The 24,287-nt window shown below is 51.5% G+C and overlaps 2 protein-coding genes across 3 annotated transcripts in view; both read right to left on the bottom strand.

Annotated features, from left to right (window-relative positions):
• Positions 1–72: 72 nt before the first annotated feature.
• Positions 73–3,247, bottom strand: LOC308438028 (UPF0598 protein C8orf82 homolog). Its single transcript, XM_080939318.1, has 3 exons — positions 3,040–3,247; positions 2,568–2,616; positions 73–2,373 (listed from the first exon to the last, which is right to left on the bottom strand). The coding sequence occupies exons 1-3, from the start codon at positions 3,199–3,201 to the stop codon at positions 1,928–1,930; spliced, it is 657 nt and encodes a 218-aa protein (XP_080795444.1). The 5' UTR covers positions 3,202–3,247; the 3' UTR covers positions 73–1,927.
• Positions 3,248–3,928: 681 nt separating this feature from the next.
• The window catches only part of ARHGAP39 (Rho GTPase activating protein 39), an 88,239-nt gene continuing 67,880 nt past the window's right edge, over positions 3,929–24,287 (bottom strand). For both annotated transcript variants that reach the window (XM_080939828.1, XM_080939829.1), the window contains exons 4-12: positions 23,699–23,782; positions 16,611–17,964; positions 15,167–15,728; positions 9,979–10,071; positions 6,884–6,957; positions 6,159–6,358; positions 5,426–5,517; positions 4,740–4,909; positions 3,929–4,592 (exon numbers count right to left, since the gene is read on the bottom strand). In XM_080939828.1, coding sequence (XP_080795954.1) covers positions 4,398–4,592; positions 4,740–4,909; positions 5,426–5,517; positions 6,159–6,358; positions 6,884–6,957; positions 9,979–10,071; positions 15,167–15,728; positions 16,611–17,964; positions 23,699–23,782 — 2,824 coding nt within the window. In that variant the 3' untranslated portion in view covers positions 3,929–4,397. The remainder of the gene's footprint in view (positions 4,593–4,739; positions 4,910–5,425; positions 5,518–6,158; positions 6,359–6,883; positions 6,958–9,978; positions 10,072–15,166; positions 15,729–16,610; positions 17,965–23,698; positions 23,783–24,287) is intronic.

Below are 24,287 nucleotides of genomic sequence, written 5' to 3'. Positions count from 1 at the left end.
TGTGGTCCGTGTCCTGTTGTAGGGATAGAGGTTTGTAGAAAGCTCAAGAATTAGGCTTTTCCTTGGGGATAACTCATATATTTTATTTCCTTTTAGACAGGGTCTACTGTATTTCTCTGGTTGGCCTGGAACTCTTTTTGAGCCAGGGTCTTGCTATACTTGAAGTTAAGATACTTGTAATTACATTCCCAAGTGGCAAGGTTATGGGGGTGCACCACTGTACCCCACTTTCTCGGTAATTTTTAGAGAATGGAAAGACAAGATAAACAGCAGAAAAATCAGTTCAGGGCCCATGCCTTGCCCCAAAGCTGGTTCCAAACAGGTCTGTGTCTTTGGAGTAGATGAAGGTGTGTGTCCTGGCTGGGATGTGGGAGAATGCTGTAAGTCAACAACTGCTCTTTAATTTTCTTCTTTTCTCCCTTCGGGGGACTGACCTCAGTTTCTCCCGCATACTAAGCACAGGCTTAAGCAAACAATATACCACTCCTAACGTCACAACTGGGTATCTAGCTTTCTAAATAGAACACGGGAGCAGTGCCCTCTGAAACTATAATGAAATGCATTCTACAGTAGATTATTGCATGTGCCTGGGAACTTAAGGACAGGACTAGGGTCTAGTTGTAGCCACAATGAGCTCAGTTTGAATGGTGGTACCGGAAGCTGAGAAGCCTGCTTTTCCTGAAGTTAAGGGAGAACCAAGGGTGCACTGTTCTTGTCTCCAGCCTCATTCATCATGGTCTAGTGTCTTAATACCCACGTATTCACCAGGTCTTCTTTGCTCTGAGTCAAGCTGAACTGTACTATGTGGCCTTGGTGTTTGTCTCAGTTTTGCACCAATTGTAAGTCACGATTATTTAAAGTCAATAGAAATGAGGCAGCACAGCAGTAAAGTTTTAATGGAATAGCTTTGGCAAAGGCATAGGCAGTTCCTAGATATATCAGGACATGTGGAGCCCCAAGAAGCAGGGATGTTTGCTGGGTTTCTGGGTTTTATTTCCTGGCGCACAAATGACTGGTTGGTCCCTGGCTCCAGGCTTTGCGCATCTGTTCAGCCTTCAGTAGCAAAGCCTTGATCTGTGTATTAGGGATCAGAGTTGCTGCTTATGCAGAAGCCCAGATGTGCATCAGTGCAAGACAGCCATTACAGGAATAAGGGCCCCTTACTAGATGAGCCTAGACATGAACCTCTAATCCTGGGCAGGAGTGGGGTGTCAGTCTTCTGGGTACCTATCTAGGCAGGAAGAGGGTGGAGAGGAGTCCTGTGTTCTCTGTCGCCCAGCTGAGGTCTCTGGCAGCCCCTGAGATCCTGCGCTTTTAACCAGCACTCCCTCCCCTAACCGCCCCCTCCCGTTCCAGTGGGTCTGAGCCTGCTCATTGAGGGTGTGGTTTTCATCCCCTGCCCACTGCCAGATCCTATGACCTTTGCTTGGTGTGGCAGTCAGAATCTAGAGGGTCCCGATCCCGCCCCCAAGCCCGGTGACCTTGGGCCAGGATCCCCCCCCTCACCTGCTCCAGTGGCGAGCGACTCCCCGCGGTGCTTGCGGCTGCAAGACTGGAGAAGCAAGGGGGGGGGGTTGGGGGTGGGCGCGCACGCGCACCGACCCACGCGCTCCTTGCGCCTGCCGCCCTGCCTAACGTGACCAGCGCAGGCCAATCGGTGGGATGCAAAGCCGGTGCAAGGGTTAGAGGTGGCCTAGAAAGGACCTCTGTAGGGACAGAGAATAGCAGGGCCACGCAGGGACCTTGGACAGTGCCAACCTACCGTCGCCCAGTGTTTACTTCCGCACGCACGCGCACTCAGTCACCAGCGTGCAGGTGACAGCGGACATTTAGGTTAACCTGGAGTGCTGGAGCCGAGGGTCACCTGCGAGTACTACAAAACCCAGTGTTTGCCCTAAACCCTCCCCACACAGCCCCAGCCGGAGTCTCAGGGTGGCGGGGCAGCGAGCATCAGCGGGGCCAGATCCATAGTTAGGGCGATGCGGCGACCTTGCCAGTGTACGTGAGAGGGGACCGTGGGTGAGCTAGGCCCATACTCGAAGCAAGCGCTGAGCTCGAAGGCCAGGGCCGAGCGCACTAGACCCACGCCGCCAGCGCGCTCTGGTGCCGGGTGGTACAGGCGCCCATTGGCCGCCAGGGGTAGCAAGCGAGCCGGCTCGAAGGGTACAGCCAGCGCCTCGCCGCCGCCACAGTAGGAGAGTCGAGGTGACTCGCTGTCTGAAGCCAGGAGGTGCGTGAAGACCACTGGCCGGTCTTCACAACGCAGGAAGTTACGCTCTCTGCCGCAAAGCGAGAGGAAGGGGAAGGAAGCCTCGTAGCGCCCGCTGTGGTTGGGTCTCAGACGGGAGAAGAAAGTGACCAGGAACTGCAGGTCTGTGGGAACAAAAGGCACGACTGTTCATGTTGGGTGACCAAGCTTCCCAGACACTCTCCTTTTCTGGGCATTTCAGCACTGGCATGAGGCAGCCCCCCGTCCCCCACCTTGTGGAAGGGGGCTTCCTTCCGAGTAGGGGAGCTGAGGCCCTGAAGGGTAGAGAGACATGAGGAAGCGGCGTAGTAAGCAATACCTTTGAAGCAGGTAATAAAGTTCTTCATTTTGGAGTCATCTAGGAAAAGCTGCAGACAGAAGGGACACGGTGGACAGTAAGTCCTGGCAACAAAGCCCGGAGGCCGGTGGTGTTCACTGTCCTTGCTTTTCTAATTTGTTCAGGGGAGCATGTGAAACCTTCCCCACGTCTACAGACAGATTTTCCGCGCTGCAGCCCCCACCCCTTTTTCTACAGCAGGCTTGACAGCCCCTCGTCACTAGCAATCTCGAGCACTCCACTCTGGGATTGGTGATAGAACAGGCTTAGTGTGGGCGGGACTGCAATGCGGTGTAAGCAGCTGGCCCGGAACTTCCGGCTTCCAGCCTAGGCTTTGGAAGGTTCAAAGCCACACGTAACACCTCTCCTCAGGTCTCGCCTCTCATACTACTTCCCACCCGGTGCCCATTCTTTAGTTCCCACAGGACTCCTCCCTGTTACTCGCCAGGCACACCTGGCCTTGGTGATCCACATAGTAGAAATACTCGCGGGTTCTGGGCTCCGGGCTTTGGCCCTGTGTGTAGGAGACACGTTTGTCCCCACTGCAGGTCCGAGCTCTCTGCGACCTCGCCAAGACTAGAGCCAAGTTACGCACTGCCCCGCAAGGCCGCCACATCCTTCCACGCCGGAAGCAGGTCACACAGACAGTGCTGTGCCTCGGGCTTTGGGTTCCCCCGGCAACACGTGCTCTGTGGGGCGGAGATGTCTGTCCCGCCTCCGGAAGTAGGCACGCTACGCGAATTCCCCTCCCCTCTCCCACGTTAGAAGTAACCTGAATCACGGGCAGCGAGTGTGCACTTGAACTTTATTCACACGGGGCACTGTCCCCTCGATCCACACATCCGAGGGAGCGCCTGCGGCCGGAGAGGTCCTGGAGATGTCCAGAACCTGCTCCAGGGAGCTGCGGACCTGCGCATTGCGGGACTTTTGTTTTTAATAAATAAAAACTCTAAAAATATATATATATATAAACAGGAGAAATGAAGTTTGACAACTGTTGGAACTCAGATTCCAGAATGGAAAACGCAGACGAGTCCAGGCAGGTCTCATCCACGCGCCGCCTGTGTGTGGAGTTTGGTCTGAGGCCGGGAGCTCAAAGGAGGGTGGTGCTAACTTGCTCAGCGCGAGGACCGCAACGGCAGTTCAAGAGATAAATAGCATCTGGTTAAAACTATGTCCTTAGCAAACTTAGTTTTGACATCTGTCATTCTATTTATATCTTTATACACAAGTAGGCTGGGTATGGAATAGATTCTGTACTCAAAAAACAAAAGCCTCTTGCCCTCCCCCACCCGCCCCAAGAAAGCCTGCCTAGCCCTGGCCCTACCCCAGAGGGCTTTGGTTTGGGGCCTCCCCTTGCAAAAGACCTATTAGGCATTGGGCCATCGGAGCCGTGTCCTAGTGGCGGCCAGCACAGCTCTCCAGAGCACCTCTAACTCACTCTCCTTCAGGCCCCAGTCAGAGGCCCCTAAACTAGGGTGGGAGGGATCAGGGCGCGTGCCTTGGCGGAGGATTGCCCTGAAGAAGGGGACAAGGTCGTGTTGCCCTGAGCAACGCGGCATGTGCTTCAGCCGACCAGGAGGGCAGTGTCGCTCGGCTCCAGGAAACAGAAGGCACTTCTCGGGGCTGGCTTGTGACCGGCAGGATGAGCCGGTACCCACAGGAACTGGCCACGAGATATGGCGCGGCTGCTTTGCCCGGGAGGGCCTGGGGCAGGCGGGCGTCTGGCGGGGCCTGGCATGCTGCCTCGCGCTGGGGCCTTCCCTCCCACTTCCCCAGGTGTCACCCTAGCAGGAGTCCGTAGCCCGTGTGCTATAGCACGCCCTCCATGAAGCTGGTATCTAAATGCTGAATGAGCACTCGAAGAAAGGACATCTCCTTTCGTGTATTCTCGAAGATGACGCGAGGATCATCCGACTGGCAGCGCAGGCAGTTGGGTGCCATCACCATAGCCAGGTTGCTGACGTCCATTTTGGTGATGGCTACATTGGCTGGCTGCACGAACACCTGTGTGAGGGGGTCCGGGTGAAGGGAGAGAAGGAGAGCAGAGTGGAGGGTAGGCGTAGCTATTATGGGATAAGCTGGGCAAAGAGGAAGATTGATTGGGAAGGACGGAAGGTGGGTGGTGTGGCACTGGATGCAGAGCATGCATACCTGGAGGAAGCGAATGAGGTAGCACAGCACCATTCGGTTGATGCGCGGTAGCGCGTGCACCACGGCCACAGCAGCCTCCGGGCTCTCGTAGTGCGCAATGCATTGTTCGTAGAATTCATGAGGAATCAAGGGCTCTTCCAACTCCCGATACCACAGCTTCAGCAGCGATGCTGAGGGTGGGAGTGATTTAGATGATCTTGGCTTGGGGGCCCCTAAGCCAAGCATCCACTAGAGGTCACATCAGAGAAATAGGGTGTATGGGAAGAGGGAAGATATGGAACAGGCTGGAAAGTGTCCCTCTGGCTAAAGCTGTACAGACTGAGCTCAGATCCCAGAGACACCAGCTGCTGGAGGACCTGGGATCATTCTTGGCAGTACAGGTGTGTGTGTATGTGTGTGTGTGTGCCCACGATGACTACAAAATAAAAATTCTCACAAGGGTTGTGAAGCTGCTGAAGGTGGTGGCTGAGAATGCCCTAAGAGCTGTGGGCCACGCTGCTTGAAGGGCAGGACCCTGGGTGTATCAACAACACTAACATATCAGTGTAGGTGAAGGATGGCAAGACGTAGCCACAGAAGGACAGAGGGACAAGGCTACAGGGTGATGGTGAACAGGAGCCTGGGTCTGCATAGTTATCTGCATGCAAGCCAACTCCTCAAAACTACTGAGTATGTGTGGGGCTCACCAGGGACATGGGGGTCCTCCAGGCCTGTAGGCACCTTCCACTGATCCACCTGCAACTTCAGGGCATTCACCTCATCGATGTCACCAGGGACCCTAGAGAACACAGGGCACACCTCAGACTAGAGGAGCTCACTTTGTTCTAGAGCTAGAGTTGGGAACAGCAGAAAGCCTCAGGACTCCCAACCTGAGTGTCTCAGACAGGGTGGGGTGGCCCAAAGCTTTGTTGCTCTTTTTGGAGGATGCTGCCCATGCACTTGGGTCAGGGGTGAGGGACTCTCTTGGCTTCTCCGTGCAGTTGTTTACCTCTGCAGGCCCACTAAGACCCAAACTTGCTTGCCTTCTTATCTTGGAGGTTTGGACCTCCCTGGTCCTGACAGGCAAGTCATTACAATGGTTGACAATGCATAGGCAAGTGCCATCCCAAGGGCTGGGTATGTCCCATTCCTGTTCATACAGGATGATGAACTGGGACTGCTGAATTGCCTAGCCAGCTGCATGCCATCTCTGAGGCTCTTGTCAGCGCTGATATCCAAACTCTGGACCCACTGACTGTCTTTATTGGCCATAAGCTAGTTGAGGGGTGGGGTGGTTACACTACCAACTTGCTTCCTATGGACGGGTCATTGCTTGTTCTCTTTTGGCTGACTGCTCCTAGGCTTAATGTCCCTAATATCAGAGATATAAACATAACTGTGCACCCTTGCCCCACCCACAATCTGGAGTTGGCAAGGCACCTGAAGATACCCTCCGTCTGGTCACCGTTGAGTGCCAGGACCTCCTCAGAGAGCCGCGTCTGCACCCAGGGCAGCTGCCTGTCAGGATAGCGCTCTTTCTGCATGCTCATCACCTCCTGCAGTGCACTGCCGAACATGGATGGGCTGAACACTGCATTCTTGGCATGCCGGATCTCCTCCACATTAGGCTTCTTCAGGCCCTGTGAAAACAGCCCAGCACTCAGGTCCTGTTGTAGTCCGGCCTCCTTTTATCTCTTTTCCCTAATTCTGGTTCTTGGCCCAGTCAGAACCAGGGACAACCCAGACCCAAGTTACTAAGGGGGTTTCCCACCAGACCATCTGCAGCACCTAAAGCATGGATACGCAGAACGGTGGAGGGTGAGGGTCCCCACCACAACCTTGCATATGGCAGTGCCTGCTGCATCTCACCATGCCAGTTGGAGTTCTTGGGGGGGCAGGGCACGGCCAGGTGGATGGACTACCTTACTTGGTAGGCTCCCTGATGTTCTGTCTAGTACCCATTTGTACTCTACTGGAGGCTCAGGCATGGCCATAGGCACTTGGAAGGGAGAGACCTTTGGGGGAGCACAGGGTCTCCTGAGCCTTCCCAGTTAGACACTAACAGGCTGGGCACCTCAGTTAGCCGTCACCATCAGCATCAGGCTTCTGTATGGACTGGAGGAGAGTCATTTGCCCTACCCCGCTTCTCCCAGAAGCATTTGTACCTTCTTGGCCCCAGTCAGGGCTGCCTTCTGCAGTTTGTGGTAACAGTACTTCGCATAGGTGCTTATTGCCACCCCTAGAAGAGAAAGGGTGGCAGTCAGCCTGGTGTGGACATGTGGAATACAGGGGCTCTGGGATGTGTCCAGCCTTTCACCCACCCCATGGACTAGACTGTAGCCCATGCTCTTTTCCAGGCACAGTCCTATGGTGCAAAGACCAAGAGGAACTTCCCACACCTCTAAGAACTGATAGGAGAAATTCCCCTACCAGCCTTCGTACAGACACCAGGGAAAACAGGTTGGAAACAAAGCACTTCCGGTAAGGAGTCATAGGCAAGAAAGGACACACCCAGGCCTTCATTTCTACTTCCTTTCCTCCTTAGGTGACCCTAGCAAGACCTTTGGTCTTCCCTGGTCCCAGGGGAAGAGGCTTCTGGATGAAGTGTCTAGTGCTTTTGGCCAGTACTGGGGCAAACACAGTTCTCCAGCAGCCCTGGCTTCCTTAGGGAGGGGTGAGGTTGGGGCAAGAGTGTCAGGGAGAGGGTGAACAAGGCTCTTAGTGGAAGACAGCATCTAGAAGACGTCAGTGTTTTGTGCCAGCATTCTAAGCAGAGGCTAAGAGAATGACAGGGTGAAGGCCTTCCTCTCAAAGGAGGGGCTTTCTTGACCCAGCCCCGCATCAAAGCCGGTGAAACTGCAGTGTTGACACACTCCAGTGACACTTAGGCTTGGCACAAATGGAAGATGATGTCAAGTGTCGCCCACTTGGTCCTGGCAAATAGGGAGGGAGGTAGGCGACAGAACATGCCAAGAAATGTCATGGACAGACTGCCACTCTCTGGAAAACAGACACCCCTCCTCTGGAAGTTCCTTTTCCTGTGACTGCTAGCTTGCTATCTCTTGGGGTCAATGAGGCCTCTAAGGTTTTTGTGGACATCTGAGGACTTGGGAAGGTCGTTGGATATTCGCGAGCATGTGTGTGTGTGTGTGTGTGTGTGTGTGCATTCGTGCGTGTATCCATATCCCATAAGCTTACTTTATCCTATTAGAACACTTTATCATAAGAGTCTATTCACATCTGTAAAAGGGGTTCATTTCTAACCAAATAACTATAGATTTTCAGATGTTTAAGTCTTGGACAATCTGTCCCAGGTCCCAAGTGATCCACAGACCCTGGTTTTTGTCCTCAGCTAGCTGGAGACAGTATTTCAGCTTTCTACTTAGGGTACCCTACCCTTCAGGAAAGCTGTAGGGCTCCCTTGTTTAAGAATGGATAGTACTTAAGTTCTTCCCCGCTCTTAGGCCTGCTGCCTCCTGTTCTGCCCAATCAGGGTTGCCTCATCTGACGCCTGCTCAGCATTTACCATTTCTACCACTCCTCAGCTGGTGGTGGGTATAAGGAAACTTCTCTGGGCTTCAGTTTCTCAGTAGGATAGGAACTGAAATCACACTGTTCTTCTAGATGCCTGGGAATGGCTGTCTGGGAGCCAGTTAAGTGTTAAGCAGACACCTCTGGTGCTGTGGTGGTAGCAGGTAGGCCAGCACTGAGGCTGGGGCTACCTGTAGCCAGAGTCTAGGTAGCTGCAGTGACTTCTACTCTGTGCTGAGTGTCCAAAGTGGACCAGGCAGTGGTCACAGGCGAACTATAGAGACCCTTACTTGTACGAGGTCTGCTCTGGGTCCCCAGTCTATCCTTACTGAACCTTGGCCAGAACCTCTACCAGGCTGCAGGTAAACAGTTTTACAGAGGAGTGGCTTACACTAGACTTAGAGGAGCAGTGTTGCAGGTTCCTACATTTGCAGCAGGTGCACCCAAGCCTCATGTCTACTGTTGCTCACCCTGCATGGTCCAGAGAAGGGATGCTCCTCAGTTTCCTTTATTTTACTTTTAAAAATATTTATTTATTTTATGTGTAAGTCCACTGTTGATATCTTCAGACACACCAGAAGAGAACATCGGATCCCATCACAGACGGTTGTGAGTCACCATGTGGTTGCTGGGAATTGAACTCAGGACCTCTGGAAGAGCAGCCAGTGCTCCTAACTGCTGAGCCATCATCTCTCCAGCCTACTCCTCAGTTTCCTGCCTGATGTACCCAGTTTTGCTCCAAGTTCTAGAGGAGCTTGTTTCCTACCGTGTTTGTCAAAACTCAGATAGCTGGGATCCAGCTCCCATGCCCCAGTAGTTGGGCAAGCAGGGTCTTGTAACTCTACTACTATCCCCATGGGCAGTCTCAACATGGGCTTGCTAGGGCAGCCTGGGAGGCACCAAGCAAGGGCGAATTCCAAGCCCTACGGAAGTCATTCTGGCCTTCTTGTGAGGCTCTCCATGCTGCAGCTTCCTGCTGGCTCAGTCTGTTTTGTTCTACACACATCTCATCTACAGAAAGCTCCCTGGTCCTGCCCCTGGGCTCCTGTGGGCAGGGGGCAGGGGCTCCAATACTGTGGACGGTGGCCTAGTGGAAGCAGCTCTGTACTAAGTTGGTGCAGGCAGGTCAGTGCTGCCTTGAGGCCTTTGGAGGGAGTGGCAGCACTGAGCGGACACTAAGCTCTGACAGGGCGGTCACAGCCTTCCCTGGTGTTCAACTGAGCAGAGTGGTCCTGAGATAGGTTCAGGGAAAGAGCAAGAAGAAAGCTGGTGGAAGAAGGCAGAGAAGCTCTGGGCTTCAGAAGGCTTTGCTGGGGCCACCATGGAAAATGGAAGATTCCCTGCTGATAACAGGGTGGGATCCCCTGCCCCAAGAGGGGCTAGAGGACAGGGCTAGGGAATCACTTGCCACAGGACAACCAGATCCTCCACCTGTGAGCCTCACCCCATGGTCAGGCCCATCCACTCACCTGGGGTGACTCCAGGCCTTCACAGGTTAGTCCTTGTTCCCCTGTGGGTTGTCCTGGGTACCGGCAGACGAGGTGCACAGCACACACCACTTCTCTAGGTCATGTTGGCACCCCAGACCTCCAGTTTTTGCTTGCTTGGGAAGCCCCAAGCCTGAGGTTAGTGTCCCTCCCCCAGCCCAGAAGCGGTTAGAGAAGGCCAGGCGGCCATGGCTGAAGAGCAGAGCGATGCAGAGGCAGCGCCCAGGCTGCAGAGGCCCTACCATCTGGCTCTTCAACATAAGGCTTGGGTTTCTTTCTCAGTTTGGACTTCTTCTTACTGTTTCTTTCCAGAAGCTCTTTTATGTGCTGTGTCACTGGGGAGCAAACAGAACCGTGAGGACCACAGGACATAAGCCAGAAACCACTGCCCATGTGGTTCGTACACTTGGTGGCAAGGAGGCCCCTGGGCCTGCTAGAGGTCTGTCCCCATCAAGCTGATGGCCATGTGTCTCTGGAGGCTATGTGCACACACAGGTCAGTGTGAGATGCTGGGACCTTTCTGGTGCTATATGACCTAAAGTGGGTGGGATGGCAGGGGATATACTGGTTAGAGGGAAATACAGTGCAGTTGGTTCACACATCTCTGGCCAAGAGGAAGTTTGGGTCTGCGCTTCTGAGCTGGTGTTTGGTCCACAGACCCACTTAGTTAGTACAAGCCAACTGACTGGGTGACTGATGGTGACAGGAGGCTTCAGTCTGGTGTGGACTGCCACCTGTGACAAAGTCACTTAGTGCTACAGTGACTTGTCACCTGGCTGAGGTCTTGCCTGTCAGATTTCTGTACTGTGAAAGTAGCTTCTCCCCTACATCTGTCAATGCACACTTTGGAAGTCAGTCATGAGGAAGAAACGTGTTAAGGGTATTTATCTTATACTTTGCTTTGGGAAGTTTTCAATTGACTAACAGTCCTGAGCAGCTCCCGTTACCTCTCTTTCCCATGTTTGTACAACAAGATTTGTGACTGACACTGAGTGACAGGTCCAGCCTCAAGCCTTCTCTGTGCTGAGGACATATGTCAGCAACCTAGCCACTTGTCAATATATTCCCCACACTAGAATGAAATCAGCTATTTCTTGAAAGCACTCTGGGTTTTTATAACAGAAAATTATAGTTCAAAACAAAAACAATGGGTCTCAGGTATGCTTTTCTTATTCAAGCATCCTCGCTTCTGAGGGCCTCTCAGCAGACAGAACAAGCAAATACACATCTATTAATCCATGTGTACACATGCATATCTCTGAATACTTCTGAAGGTATGAATTTGTGTCTCTTTTAAAGTACTTATGAGGTCAACAGGCAATGGTGGTAGATATTTTTTTGTTTGTTTTCTTGGTGGTGGACACTTTTAATCCCAGCAGAAGCAGAGGCAAGTGGGTACTATGAATTCATGGCCAGCCTGGTGTGCAGAGCAAGTTCCAGGTCAGCCATGGCTACACAGAGAAACCCTGTCTCAGAAAAAAAAGTAACATGAGTCCACACCAATGAGTCCACACCAATGAGTTCACACCAATGAGTCCACACCAATGAGTCCACACCGATGAGTCCACACCGATGAGTCCACACCGATGAGTCCACACCGATGAGTCCACACCGATGAGTTCACACCAATGAGTCCACACACCAATGAGTGCACACCAATGAGTTCACACCGATGAGTCCACACCGATGAGTCCACACCGATGAGTCCACACCGATGAGTCCACACCGATGAGTCCACACCGATGAGTTCACACCGATGAGTCCACACACCAATGAGTTCACACCAATGAGTTCACACCAATGAGTCCACACCGATGAGTTCACACCGATGAGTCCACACCGATGAGTCCACACCGATGAGTCCACACCGATGAGTTCACACCAATGAGTCCACACACCAATGAGTTCACACCAATGAGTTCACACCAATGAGTCCACACCAATGAGTCCACACCGATGAGTCCACACCAATGAGTCCACACCGATGAGTCCACACCGATGAGTCCACACCGATGAGTCCACACCAATGAGTTCACACCAATGAGTCCACACACCAATGAGTTCACACCAATGAGTCCACACACCAATGAGTTCACACCGATAAGTCCACACCAATGAGTTCACACCAATGAGTCCACACACCAATGAGTTCACACCGATGAGTCCACACACCAATGAGTTCACACCGATGAGTTCACACCAATGACTGCATGTTAACCTGTCACCACTTAGATTTGTCCTCATGGCTTTGAACTTTGCAACTTGAATCACTTTTCATTTCTCTTTTAGGGGCAAAATGCTGAGGATTAAGCCCAGAGATGTATACGCTCTACGAGCAACACTTAAGCTCCTCATCCTAAAAATACTTTGTTGGATATTTAATTTTGATAATTCAACTTTCCAACAGGCAGTCGTTTTAGTATTATATAAAAGTTACTTCCTAACCCAAGAAGACAAAAATTTTCTCCTGTAACTTTTACAATTTGCAGTAGTTTTTTTTTTTTTTTTTTTTTTTGGTTTTGTTTTTTAAGTATTATTTATTGATTTCATGTATATGAGCACACTGTGACTGTCTTCAGACACACCCAGAGGAGGGCATCAGATCCTATTACAGATTGTTGCTGGGAGTTGAACTCAGGACCTCTGGAAGAGCAGTCAGAGCTCTTAACCACTGAGCCATCTCTCCAGCCCTAGTTTGGGGCTTTATGTTTTGATTTATGATCTTAAAAACAATTCTTGAAATAGGGTCTGTGGATATAGTCTTGGCTACTTTAGAGTTTCCTCTGTAGAACAGGCTGGCCTAGAGATCCATCTTCCTCTGCCTGTGCTGTGATAAAGGAATGTGCCATGGCACCTGGTTTATAACCTATTTTGAGTTGATTTTCATGTAGTGCAAAGTGGAGGTTGGAGTTAATCTCCCTCCACCTCTGAGGAAAACGGACCTGCTCTAAGTGGGTCTGTTTCTGGGACCTTTGTGATCACAGACGTACCTCACACAGAGCAGACTTTGATCCCAGCACACCCACAACAAGCCAGTGGTGGGAGGTCGTCCACGCTCCATGCTGCCCTAACTCTCAGCGGCACCATCTGTTTTCTAAGTGCTGTGCCCAGGCCAGCAAAGCAGGTGCTGCAAATTCTTGAACGGGTAAGGCAGGACTCATGCCATACTCTGCCTTCCCGGAACCACACTGGGTTTTGGGACAAGATACCACATGTAGCCCTGGCTGGAATTCTCCATACAGACCAGGTAGCATCAAAATTGCTGCCATCTGTTTATATCACTTCTTTTTTGTAGCTTTTGTGCACATACAGGGAGACAGTAAGGGCCAAACAGTTACTTAACAAACAAACAAACAAACAACAGAAAACCCTGTACGTCTTAACATAAATTATGTTGAGCCATTTAAAAAAAACGCTCAACTGGGTGGTGGTGGGACATGCCTTTAATCCCAGCTCTAATCCCAGGAGGGAGATTAGGAGCTTTAATCCCAGCACTAATCTCAGGAGGCAGAGGCAAGTGGATCTCTGAGTTCAAGGCCAGTCTGGTCTACTTGATAAATTACAGGACAGCCACAGCTACACAGGGCTGTCTCAAAACAAACAAACAAAACAAACCAACAGACAAAACTTCTGCAGTCCTATCTCAGAGGTTTTGGCATTATGGTTGAGTACCGCCTGTAGGAACCATGTTCTTGAACAATGCTGTTTATGCCTGTTGAAGAGGGGATGATCAGCTTGTATGGAGAGGTCTCTTTGGGGCTCAAGGCCAAGCAAAGCTGCATACAGGCAAACATGAGGCAACCCAAGGATGGAGATGGTTTTGACAGTAAGAGCAGCCCAGGCCCTGCAGCCTGGATGTAAGCCACCAGCTGGTTGCTTACCATTCAGAGTCCAGAGGCAAGACTTTTGGGTGCTGTCAGGCTACTGCCCTGAAGCTAAATCCTTTTCCAACTTTTGTATTAGCCAGAACACTGTGTATAATATACTGGGGAAAAGCCCACAGACACTGTGAAGGGCAGTGTCACAGGAGGTCCTACAGGAGCAGTTGTCACAGCCTTCCTGGCTAGGTGACCTTTAGGCCTCTAATCACCTTCTAAGTCTCCATTTGCTTACTAACTCACTCACTCAAGGACACTCCTGAGATGTTCCATGGGCCTCATGCTGTGCTGGGCAGAGCATATATATTGTCATACCCTATAGTTCAAGTACACTTGAAGGCTCTTTAGAAGAGGGAAAAGAAATGGTCTATAAGGTCAACAAAACACAGCTTCCAGGACCACCTATTCATAGAAAGGCATAAAAGAACCAAAGACTGGGGTTCAAAAACTTGGGGGGGCAAAGACTCCCCTCAAGCCTATAGTAACCCCAAGCTGCTTGGAACCTGACTTTGGTTCTCTGTGCAGGAATGGGAACACAGATATGTACCAGGCTCTGCATCTGCCAGTGCCCATGCCTGGGGAGAAATCACATGGATTCTGAGATTTCACTCACAAGTGGCTAAGATACTGCTATGCTTGGCACACCCCCAGAAGCCTGTTCAGGCAGCTTCTGCCATATCCTCCTGTGTTCATAAGGACCCAGCACTATGAAAGCTGCTTTCCTCATACCCATTGGGGGCAAGGCCTAGAGGCCCTGCTCAGTGTCTAGAGAAATAGCCCAAGAGAGACTCTTCTTCTCCCAAGGAACAATGCACACTACTGTACGATCTAGTTTGCAAGTATATGTGTTTGAGCATATGTGGGTACGTCAAAACATAAGCTCTATGCCTGTATTCCACAGATACTTAGAACTGTGGATGTGGAAGATGGTACATAGCTACCCATGCCCTGTCTGAGCTCACTCTAGCTAGTCCTAGGCTCAGACCAGATGCCCAACTAATAGAAATATGACATATCTCTGGGGGTCTTGTTCTTGGTCCTAGGCAGCTAGAGGCAAGTGGGTAACCTCACAGAACAGCTCAGTTTACAATGCCCACTAGCTGGCTGAACTTTTTATATGTGTGCTGGGCCTGCAGACTGGAGCTTAGTCATACTCGGGTCACCATGTTTTTCCTTGCTTAGGCCACTGCCCAGACCCTACACTGAAGACAGCCTCTTTGGTCACCTTCGCTTACCACAGGATAACAAAATTGAGTGTAGCAAGGGAACAGGAGCTTGACAATGCCTGCCCCATGGTAGGTTTGGAGCAGAGTAGATGTACAAGGTTATGTGTCTTATTTCTGTCACGTCTGCCTGGGTGCTTCTTAGAGTTCAAGAAGGGTTCTCTGAGGCTCACAAGCCAGAAGAAACTAGGGCTTGGGATTCTCCAGGGGATTGTAGATCTTCTTGGAACTGGCCAGTGTTACCCAGCATGGCTAGGAGCCCTACCCATAGCCCTTACCTCAGCAGCAGCAAAGCTGGGGTGCTGAGGGCCCCACATGCTGGGCCTTACCTTTGGTGTCGTTAACGGGGTCCATATGCCGGTAGATATAGCCCTCTAGGTAGGAGTGGAACTTGGGGGTTGGTGGGAAGAAAGCCAGGCAGATGGCCATGAGCTCCCAGCCACGGGCCAGGCTCTCTAGGCGGAAGTTCTCTGTGGTTTGCCGGCATAACTGGATATACAGCTCATCCCGTAAGCCCTGTGCACTCCAGCCTTTGGTGGCTATCTCTAGGGCTACGTGCAGGGGGTCTGCCTTGGCCCGCCTGTCACCCATGTACATCTGGATTAGCTTGAAGATCTCACAGGCCTCCTTCTTCACATGCCGATCACTAGTCACAATCATGGGCTTCTTGATGGACTCACTGCTCCAGGCCAACATGTTGGCTATGGACACCTTTCGCCGGAAGAGACCCTGGGTGTGCTTGTTGAAGTGCTTGGAGGCCCAGTTCTCGATGTCCGTCTCTGAGGAGGGCTTACGCAGTGTGAACGTGGGGAAGACACAGCTGGAGCTGGGCACTGCGTTGCGGTTCTGCCGGCTGCTCTCAAACTGGGCGCAGGCACCAAGGTCCTCAGACTGGGAAGGACAAATGGGACTGAGCCATCAGAAGGTGGGCTGAGCAGGCAAAGAGGCCCAGTTGGACTACAGCCCTAAGAGTAGTGAGCCAGGCAGGTGAGACTCAGCCTGCCCAGCACATGACCAAGAAGCTAAGGACAGAGAAAGTGTTGGTCTTTGCTCTCAGGAAACCTGACTATGGGTGAGGAGGTACAGCACATCTTACATGCACAGACAGGGATTCCAACTCATCTTCCCACCAATAAGGAAGGCTAGCATCCCATCTCTCAGAGGCATAGGTACCAACCCCATTCCCACATCTACGTGACCCTGTGACCTCAGTGCTGGTCAGGGCTGGAGGACCTGGCTTTTTCTCACCTGTCTGGGGACTGACCCTACAGGCCCCTCCCTCTGCCTACATAACAAGTGCTCCCTCTTTCTTAAGGACAGCTTTGTCCCTGATTACTCTGTTTCCCCACAGCCTATGGGTTTCTGAAGCCATGTGGAGACCCAAGACAGCTGCTGCCCAGAATTCATAGATGCCTTCCCCAGTGGGGTAGAGACAGGCCTGCTACACCACCTCCAGGAGACTTGTGTTCTAACTCTGGGGTTGCTGAGCAGGCGCAGCAAACCAGCATGGATGACCCAGGATCTTAGGACCTCCAGGTCACCAGGAGGGCAGACTCATGAAAATGTACTTAGGCCTTGGTGTGACATCCTACAGTTGAACCCTTGCTGACAACTCTATGGGGTCTGAGACTCGGGTCCTAAAACCTCCAAGTGTCACACTCATGCCATGGATACCCGGTATAACGAGGCTCCATTCTGCCCGTGCTGACCTCAGACTCTTGTCTGGTGTCTGGTGGGCCCAGAGATCCCACCCTCCCTGCCCTGGGCCCTCACCTGTGAGGGATGGAGGTAAGGCTCCGGTGAGGCCAGGTTGGTCTGCACAGAGATGCTTTTCTCCAGCAGAATCTGAGGGAAACCAAGCTTTTCAAAGGTGCTCCGCTTCCAGTGCTTGCTGTCCTGCTGCGCCAGCGCTTCATCCTCACTGAATGCTCGCACCACAGGCCCAGGCATGGGCAGTGGGACAGCGCCGTCACTCTCATACCCTGAGCCATCTTGCTGGGAGTCCCAGCTGCCCCTCTGCTTCATGTGGAAGTGGGCTTGCTGTGCCTCCCAGGCCAGCCGGGCCTGTGCCAGGAAGGGCTCAGGTGTACCTCGTACTAGGTCGGCCTCAGCCTTTACTGGGGTAAGGCTGGACCTGCATGGAGAACGCTCTTCAGTCAGAGGCTGCTCTCCTAGCAGGTCCCCAGCACCATCAGTGGACGAGGTGCTAGGGACCTGGCACAGAGAGGGCTTTCTGTTCTTTCTCTTACGAGTGCCCGGGGAGTAGCCCGTGGAAGACATGGTATCCTGCTGACTGGACCAGGACATGGCATCTTCCTGGGCTTGGGGCAGTGGTGTGGGTGGTTGGCTTGGTCGTGACTCAGGCCCTTCCATGGTGCTGTAGTCTCCTGACCTGACTCCCAGGCGCTGGTCTCTGAGTAGGCAGGGGCTGGGCTGCAGGGAGTAGGTGCCACCACCTGGGTTGGGCGCATACTTGTGCCTGGGCCCAGCTCTAAGCTTGGGGCTGGAGCCTGCTTGCTCCACATACACCAGCTGCCGCACGTACTCCTTGCCCACAGGACTATATTCCAGACTCAGAAAACGCTCAGGGCACTTTTGCTTGGTGCGCATCAGCTGCTGGCAGGGTGATGTTGGGGTTTGTTTGGTGGTTTGCAGGAATGGATGGGGTTTTCGGCCTGGTGACCTCTGTGGTGAGCCTGTCTGGTAGGGGCTGTTGGCCTCAAACTGTACATCCATGGGGGGCTCATCATAAATGGGGGCCTGGTATTCCACGGGAGGCTCCTCATAGAGTGGGGGTTCATAACCATAGCGTGGGGAGGAGGGCTGTGAGTCACTGGAGGGCTTTCGGGGCTGTATCAGCAGTGGTGAGCAGTTTCCAGAGAGCTCAGCCCTCCTTAGGAAGGGTGAGGGCCGCCTCTCTGGAAAGAAGACAGTGCCATCCGTGTCAGGGACGAAGGTCTGCAGGTTAGGTGAGTGCTGGCTGCCAGATGGTCTGCGGTGATGGCCCCCTGGCTGGCTGTCTGTAGGATAGCCATTGCCCTGGGGAGTGAGGAAGCTGGGTTCACGGTCAGCAACCTTGATGAGCATTCGTTCCTTGTTACCAGAGTTCCATCGCAGAGAAGAGGTCCTGTGTGGAGAGTGGACACTCAGTTATTGGCACAGTTAGGCCAGCTCCCCAGCATCCAGCATCTTCCTCATGTTCGGGTCCTTTCTGAATGATCTTGTGCTCTTCCCGGAGCTCTCTCATCTCTGACCTGTTTCTCACTCACTCTAGCACCAGGCAGAGAGCTTCCTTAGCTCCCCACTTCTACCCTTATCAAGTCAAGGACACTCACAAATGTCATTCTGCCTCAGTCCTAGTCCCTTTTCAGAGCGGTCTTGCTGGATATCTGGTATCTTCTGATGTCTTTTGCTTACTGACACAGTGGGTGGCACTGGCCCCAGAAACACCAGACACATGCTCACACATGTCCTGTCCACAGGCCTGCGGTCAGAAGTGCCCTCCATCTCATGGCTATGCTTAGGGTAGGAAGAAGCTGAACCCAGAGCAGTGTTCCATGAAAGACACCTCCTCAATAGGACCCTCTGACCAGGATTTCCACCAGCTCTGTATTCAGCTAATCTTCCATGGTTTTTAGAAAACTAGCTATTGGGATTTTAAATATGTTCACTTCTTCTCTTTGGGAAATCCAATTATGACTTGTGCACCATACACAAGTCTCTATTTCTCAGCTTTCTGTCTTCAGATTGTCTTCCCATCTGTCTTCTGTTTGTTAGCTCTCTGTTTAACATGTTGTTTGCTTATATTTATTTATTTTAGAAAGGCTGTGTGGCTATACTTGGCTTTAAACTTGAGATATTCCTACCTCTGCCTCACATGCTGAGATTAGAGGTGTGTGCTGCTACACTCACCGTAATCTTTCTAATGTGTGTGAGTGTTTTGTTTGCATGCTTATCTGGACATCATGTGCATGCAGTACCTGTGAGGGGTCAGAAGAGGGGAGCCGATTCCCTAGAACTAGAGGTACAGACCCTTGTTAGTCAGGATATAGGTACTGAGATTTGAACCCATATCCTCTGGAAGTGCTCCTAACTGCTGAGCGACTTCTCTAGTCTCCAGCTTATTCTACTTTAAAAACCATGGTTTTGGAGCTGGAAAGATGGCTCAGGGGGTAAGAGCAGAGGCCACATTATTGCCAAAGGACTTGGGTTCAGTTCCTGACATCCACATGACAGTTCACAACTGTCTGAAACTCCAGTTCCAGGGGATCCACTGCCCTCTTCAGGGCTCTACAGGCACCAACCATACATACAGTGGCAAATACACACACACACACACACACACACACACACACACACACACAGGCAAAGCACTCATAGAGACAAACAAACCATGAGTGTTTTTATCCATTTAGGCCACTATAACAGAATGCTGAAGGCTGGATGAATTAAACCAGATAATTAGGCTAGGTGTGGGAGCACACACACCTTTAATCCTAGCACTTGGAAGCCTACCTGCTCTAAACAGAGAGTTCCAGGCCAGGTCTACTTAGTGAGTCTGTCATCAGAAATAAAGAAGAATGCAGGCCTGATGAAGCCCAGTGGTGAGCGTTTACCTGGCGTGCATATATCTCTCTGTATGATTCCCAGCAGCAACAAACACAGCAACTGTGATCTTCAACATCAGACACACATTTCTAGGCCTGAAACTTTCAAACTCCTTTTTATGTTTGTGAGCATTTTGCCTGTGTGTATGCTTGTGTACATATACATCTAAGCCTGAAGAAACCAGAAGTGGGAATTGGAACCCCTGGAACTGGAGTTTTAGACAGTTGTGAGCCTCCGCGTTGGTGCAGGGAATCGAAACAGGTTCTCTGGAAAAAGAGCAAGTTTTCTTAACCAGTGAGTTATTTCTTCAGCTCCTACTGTTTCTGACTGGCTTAACTCTCTGCCATTTATTTATACATTTATTTAGCTTCGATTAAAGGTGTGTGCCTCCATGCCCAGCTTTTCTTAATTTCTTTAGGCACATCTTGGAATGTTTTGTTCCTTGATATCCAGGATAAGTTAACTTCTTCCTGTGGCAATTTGTAGTGAGGATTAGATTCATGGTAAACGTTCAGTCTTCAGTGCTGAAGTGTATTGTATGAACACTGTGCTGATGGTCCAGCTGTGGGTAAAGAACACATGAGGTGACAAGCTGGGTCTTCCCTACGTAGCTGAGATGACACTGAGCACCTGACCCTCCTACTTCTATCTCCTACATGCTGAGATGCTGAGTCTGGCTTGGACATGTAAGGGATGGAATGGCACGGTTCCTGCCCCTGGAACAGACACAGCAGGGCGTGGGCCTCCATGAGTGTGGATGGCTGCTGTGAGCATACGCCTTGATTGTATAATGTGCATTCGTGTTCCTCCTCACTACCTCTGCAGTGCACAGCCCCTGCTCAGGCTTCCTTCCACCATGGTATTCAGTCTCCACCTGCACCTCCTCAATCTCTACCTCCGTGGCAGATGAGCTGTGCCCTCGCTTCCTCCTCACCTCCTGCCTAGCTCCAGCACTGGAGTGGAGTGCAGGGGCCTGGCCTGAAGGACCCTACACAACATGAAACCAAGGTGGTTTGACGTGGAAGTGAAAAGGCCTGTCAGGGCTGTGGCCTCTGAAGGTACCAGAAGGCAGAAGAGCAGAGCAGTTCAGACCTAAATGCCTCATTCTCCTCAGGGCCTGACAGGCTATATCCTCCAGGACCAATTTCAGAGGAAGAATTGCAAGTCTCATACAAACAAACAAACACACAAACAAAAAACCCCCAAAAGAACAAAACAAAACCCTTAGGCGGGAAGCGCTTCTTTAGGATCACCTGAGTGGGCATGACAGTGTGTGGCCAAGAAGGGCAGTGAGCAGCTACAAGCACAGCAGCCAGTGGCCTCCTAGACCTCATGCTGCGATTTTTGGGGCAAAACCGGGCACCAAACTTTATACTTAGGAAGAAAACACGGGTCTAAAAACAACCACTGTCTAGGCCCTCTTTATCCACCAGGGGGCCCACTGCTGTCTTGACTCCGGCCTCTGGGAGCATCTGTGCTTTCTCCAGCAGGGCTGAGCTCTGCCTCCAGCCCCTAGGAGGATAAGCCCGCTCCTGGCAGGCTCCGTTGCAGACCCCAGTGTTCCTGCTGCCCTACACCAGCCCTACACTTCTGGTTGTCCTATCCAAAGGCTGAACCTCCTGAGCTCTCTTTCCATGGTCCGTACTTGAGAGCTCACGGGGTGCCTGCAGGAAGCCACTCCTTCACACTGCCCCGTCCCACCCCACAGGCTGCTAAGCTTCCCCTTGAGATCTCTTTTAGATCTGCTGTTCCTCTCTCCATGTTCCCTTTTCTCTGTGACTTCCCCTCTTCCCAAGACACCCAAAGCTGGTCCCAGGATGAGGATCAGGAAGACAAGCATCACAGGACTGAGGTGCTGTGCAGCAGGGCAGTGGTGACACCGGCAAGCGAGCAAGTGTCCGTTACCCGGGAATCAGAAAATACAGCGTTTGCTTTCTCTTGAGCTGTGGCAGCCTCACTGCCTTGGAAGTTAGTCAGCTCTGAACTTCTTTATAATTTGTTTTGCAAGTACTTTGGGATTTCTTGCCATTCCAGCTAATATGCTGATCTGTGCTATGGAGATCTGGAGACAGCTTGTGACCATGAGCTGAGGAAGACATCTGCTCTGGAGGCTTGCAGGCTGCAGCATCTCAGCAGGGAGCATCTCTGGATGAGGTCTGACTCCTTTCCCAGCCTTCTTAAGAGTGGTCTCCCAAGGACACAGAAACCCAATTGAAGCAAGCCTCTAGCTCTAGCTTTTGCAGGCACCAGTGTCCTCTTGTGACCCACCTCTTCTCCAAATGTCACTGATATCTGTGCCAAGGTCTCAGTGACAGGGGCAACTGACACAATGGTACTGTAGCATGGCTTTTCATGGCTGACATTCATGGTTATCCTGTTACAATTTAAGTTGAGATACCATGGCCTGGCCACAGCAATGAAATAAGTAGAACCCCATGTTACAGGTGGATACATGGGAATGGACTCCTTTTGTGGGAGACAGAGCCTCATGCCAGTAACCAGACCATGAACACCCTAGTGGAAGGTAAGAGGAGGGTTAGGGTTAGGGTTATGGAATTCCAGTCTATCTGTCTCATTACTCTCTTTTGTTTGCCACCCCCCGCCCCATGCAAGGGATCTTGGGAGATGTTAGAATATACAGGATGTGTGTATTGGGGTTGGAGAGCTCAATGGTGTAGATTCTCTGAGGTCATCCTCCATATGTGTAAGACTGCAGTGATGCAGATGTTCTGGGTGCCTTAGACTCCATAAGTAAGAGCAGCAAACTCCCAAGTTCCCCAAGGTACATTTGGGTGGAATCATTCCTTTGGTCTGTACAATGGAAAACAGTACCACAAGAGGGCAGGAGGGGGAGGCTGGGGTGCCTGCTTGGAGATCAGCTGAGATCAGACCTTCTCCCTCCCCTGTGAAGGACCAGGACACTTTATAGGTTGTGTCAGGGAAGCGGTGCCCTGGGCAGGCCATTGGAATGCAACTGAGTCAGAGGGTCCTCCGGGTTTAGAAATCCAGATGCTTGCTCTGTGCTAGCCAGGTCCACTGGAGACCGTGAGATTCTAAAAGGGCTGCCCAGTGGCATCACTGCTAGCAGTAAACAGGAGTGACTAACAGGGGTGAAACTGCTCCATGAACAGCAGCCATGGAAAAAGGACTATAAGGTTAGAGACCTGGAGGACTTCAAGGAGGGTCTTTAAGTCTCTGTAGAGGCTGGTGTAAGGCAGCTAGTGTGGCAGGTGTGTTTCACAGGCTGAGAGTAGCTGAACTGCTAACATGGGGATGAAAGGGCGGAAAGCCTAGCGAGCCTCTTCAGCCCACTGGGACTGTGGCTATAAGAGTGCTTGCTTCCCTGAAAGCACTGCAGGCATCTACGTGCAGATGGTGCTGGGCATGTTACTAACGAGCCAGGCCTCTGAGCTGAAGGGGTAGGAGCCCCCAGGGCTGGCAGGGTTGTAACAGTATTTGCCAGCTGAAGGCTAGATGGGGACGTCTGCTGTGTGAACAGCGTGCACTTCCTCAGCCTACAACAGGGTTTTATGGGTCATGGGAAATCTCCAGCCTTGTGGCCAGAGCTGAGGTTTGATTTGTCACTATGTAGATGAGTTTCTACCAGACCCATATTGCTGATGAGAAAATGAATCCCAGGGAGACAGAATACACCTGTAGTTACATAATTACTTAGGACCAGGGCAGGATCCGACTTCCTTCCACACCTGTCTCCATTTAGGAAACAAATCCAATTGGCTGAGCAAACTCTCAAGGCCTCTCATGTCTTTCAATTTCTTCCCCAGTACCAATGGTGTTCCTTAGTGGTCTGCGTTTAGGACCCCTGGCCAGCCTCAGGCATAATACTCTACCTTATGCCCTACAATTGCCACTGCAAACCAGTCACCAAGAAAGAAGATTATAGGTGACCGCTACTATTTTGTTAGGGAACCTGGTATATTCCCTATGACCACCTGGATCTCCTTACCAGGCCTGGTAAGTGCTCTCAAGTATGGGGTCAGTATCACCCGGGGATAGAATACACATCAAGAATCCCTTAAACCTCATCCTTCCTCCAGAAGCTGAGAGGAGCCACATGATTCTTCCAAAATGGAATTCCCAGTGGAGCTAAGGCAATGCTGAGTGTCTTGTGCTCACACCCAAGGTGCTGGTGATCTTTTCAACCTCTCCTGGGGCTCCTGTTGCTTCTTGCTCCAGCCCACCCAGGAACACTCAGATCAGTAGACAGGTGTGCCAACATCAGGCAGTTGTACCTGTAGTGAAGGAGCTGACCGTCAGCACTGTAATCCCGGTAAACCTCATAGTCCTTCTCCAGGAGCACACCTGGTGGCGAACAACTGAAACAGCAGAAAGAAACAGCCATGAGTCTAGGCACAGCACCCAGGACTGCCCTGGCTTCCCTGGGTTGCACTTCTTATGTTCCTTCATTCCTTCTTTTCCTTTTTTAGTTTACAGACAGGCTCTCACTATGCAGCTCTGGCTGGACCGGCACTCTCCAAGATCCATCTGCTTCTGTTTTCTGAGTGCTGGGATAACAAGTACGTACCACCATGCCCCTGTGTTCTTTTTTATGGTCTTCTACTGTAAGAACAGCCAGAGTGGCCTAGAGGCCAGGGAGCAGGCCAGGACACCAGCCCTGACCTAGAATGGTAGCCATTGTTCTAAGGGCCCAGAGACAGGGCTACTGAGAGCCTTAACCAGAAATGGCAGAAAACCAGTGGAGAAGACATACTGCAAAGATTGTTCTGGGGACTGTAATGGTCTGAGTGCAGACAAAAAGACATCTAAGAGATACTGAAAGTGGATGTCTAAATAAATGATTATCCTTGTCAGCTATCAAAA

The sequence above is a fragment of the Micromys minutus genome (assembly GCF_963924665.1).
Source record: "Micromys minutus genome assembly, chromosome: 27".
NCBI classification, from domain to species: Eukaryota; Metazoa; Chordata; class Mammalia; order Rodentia; family Muridae; genus Micromys; species Micromys minutus.
This window is presented reverse-complemented; position numbering and strand designations above follow the sequence as displayed.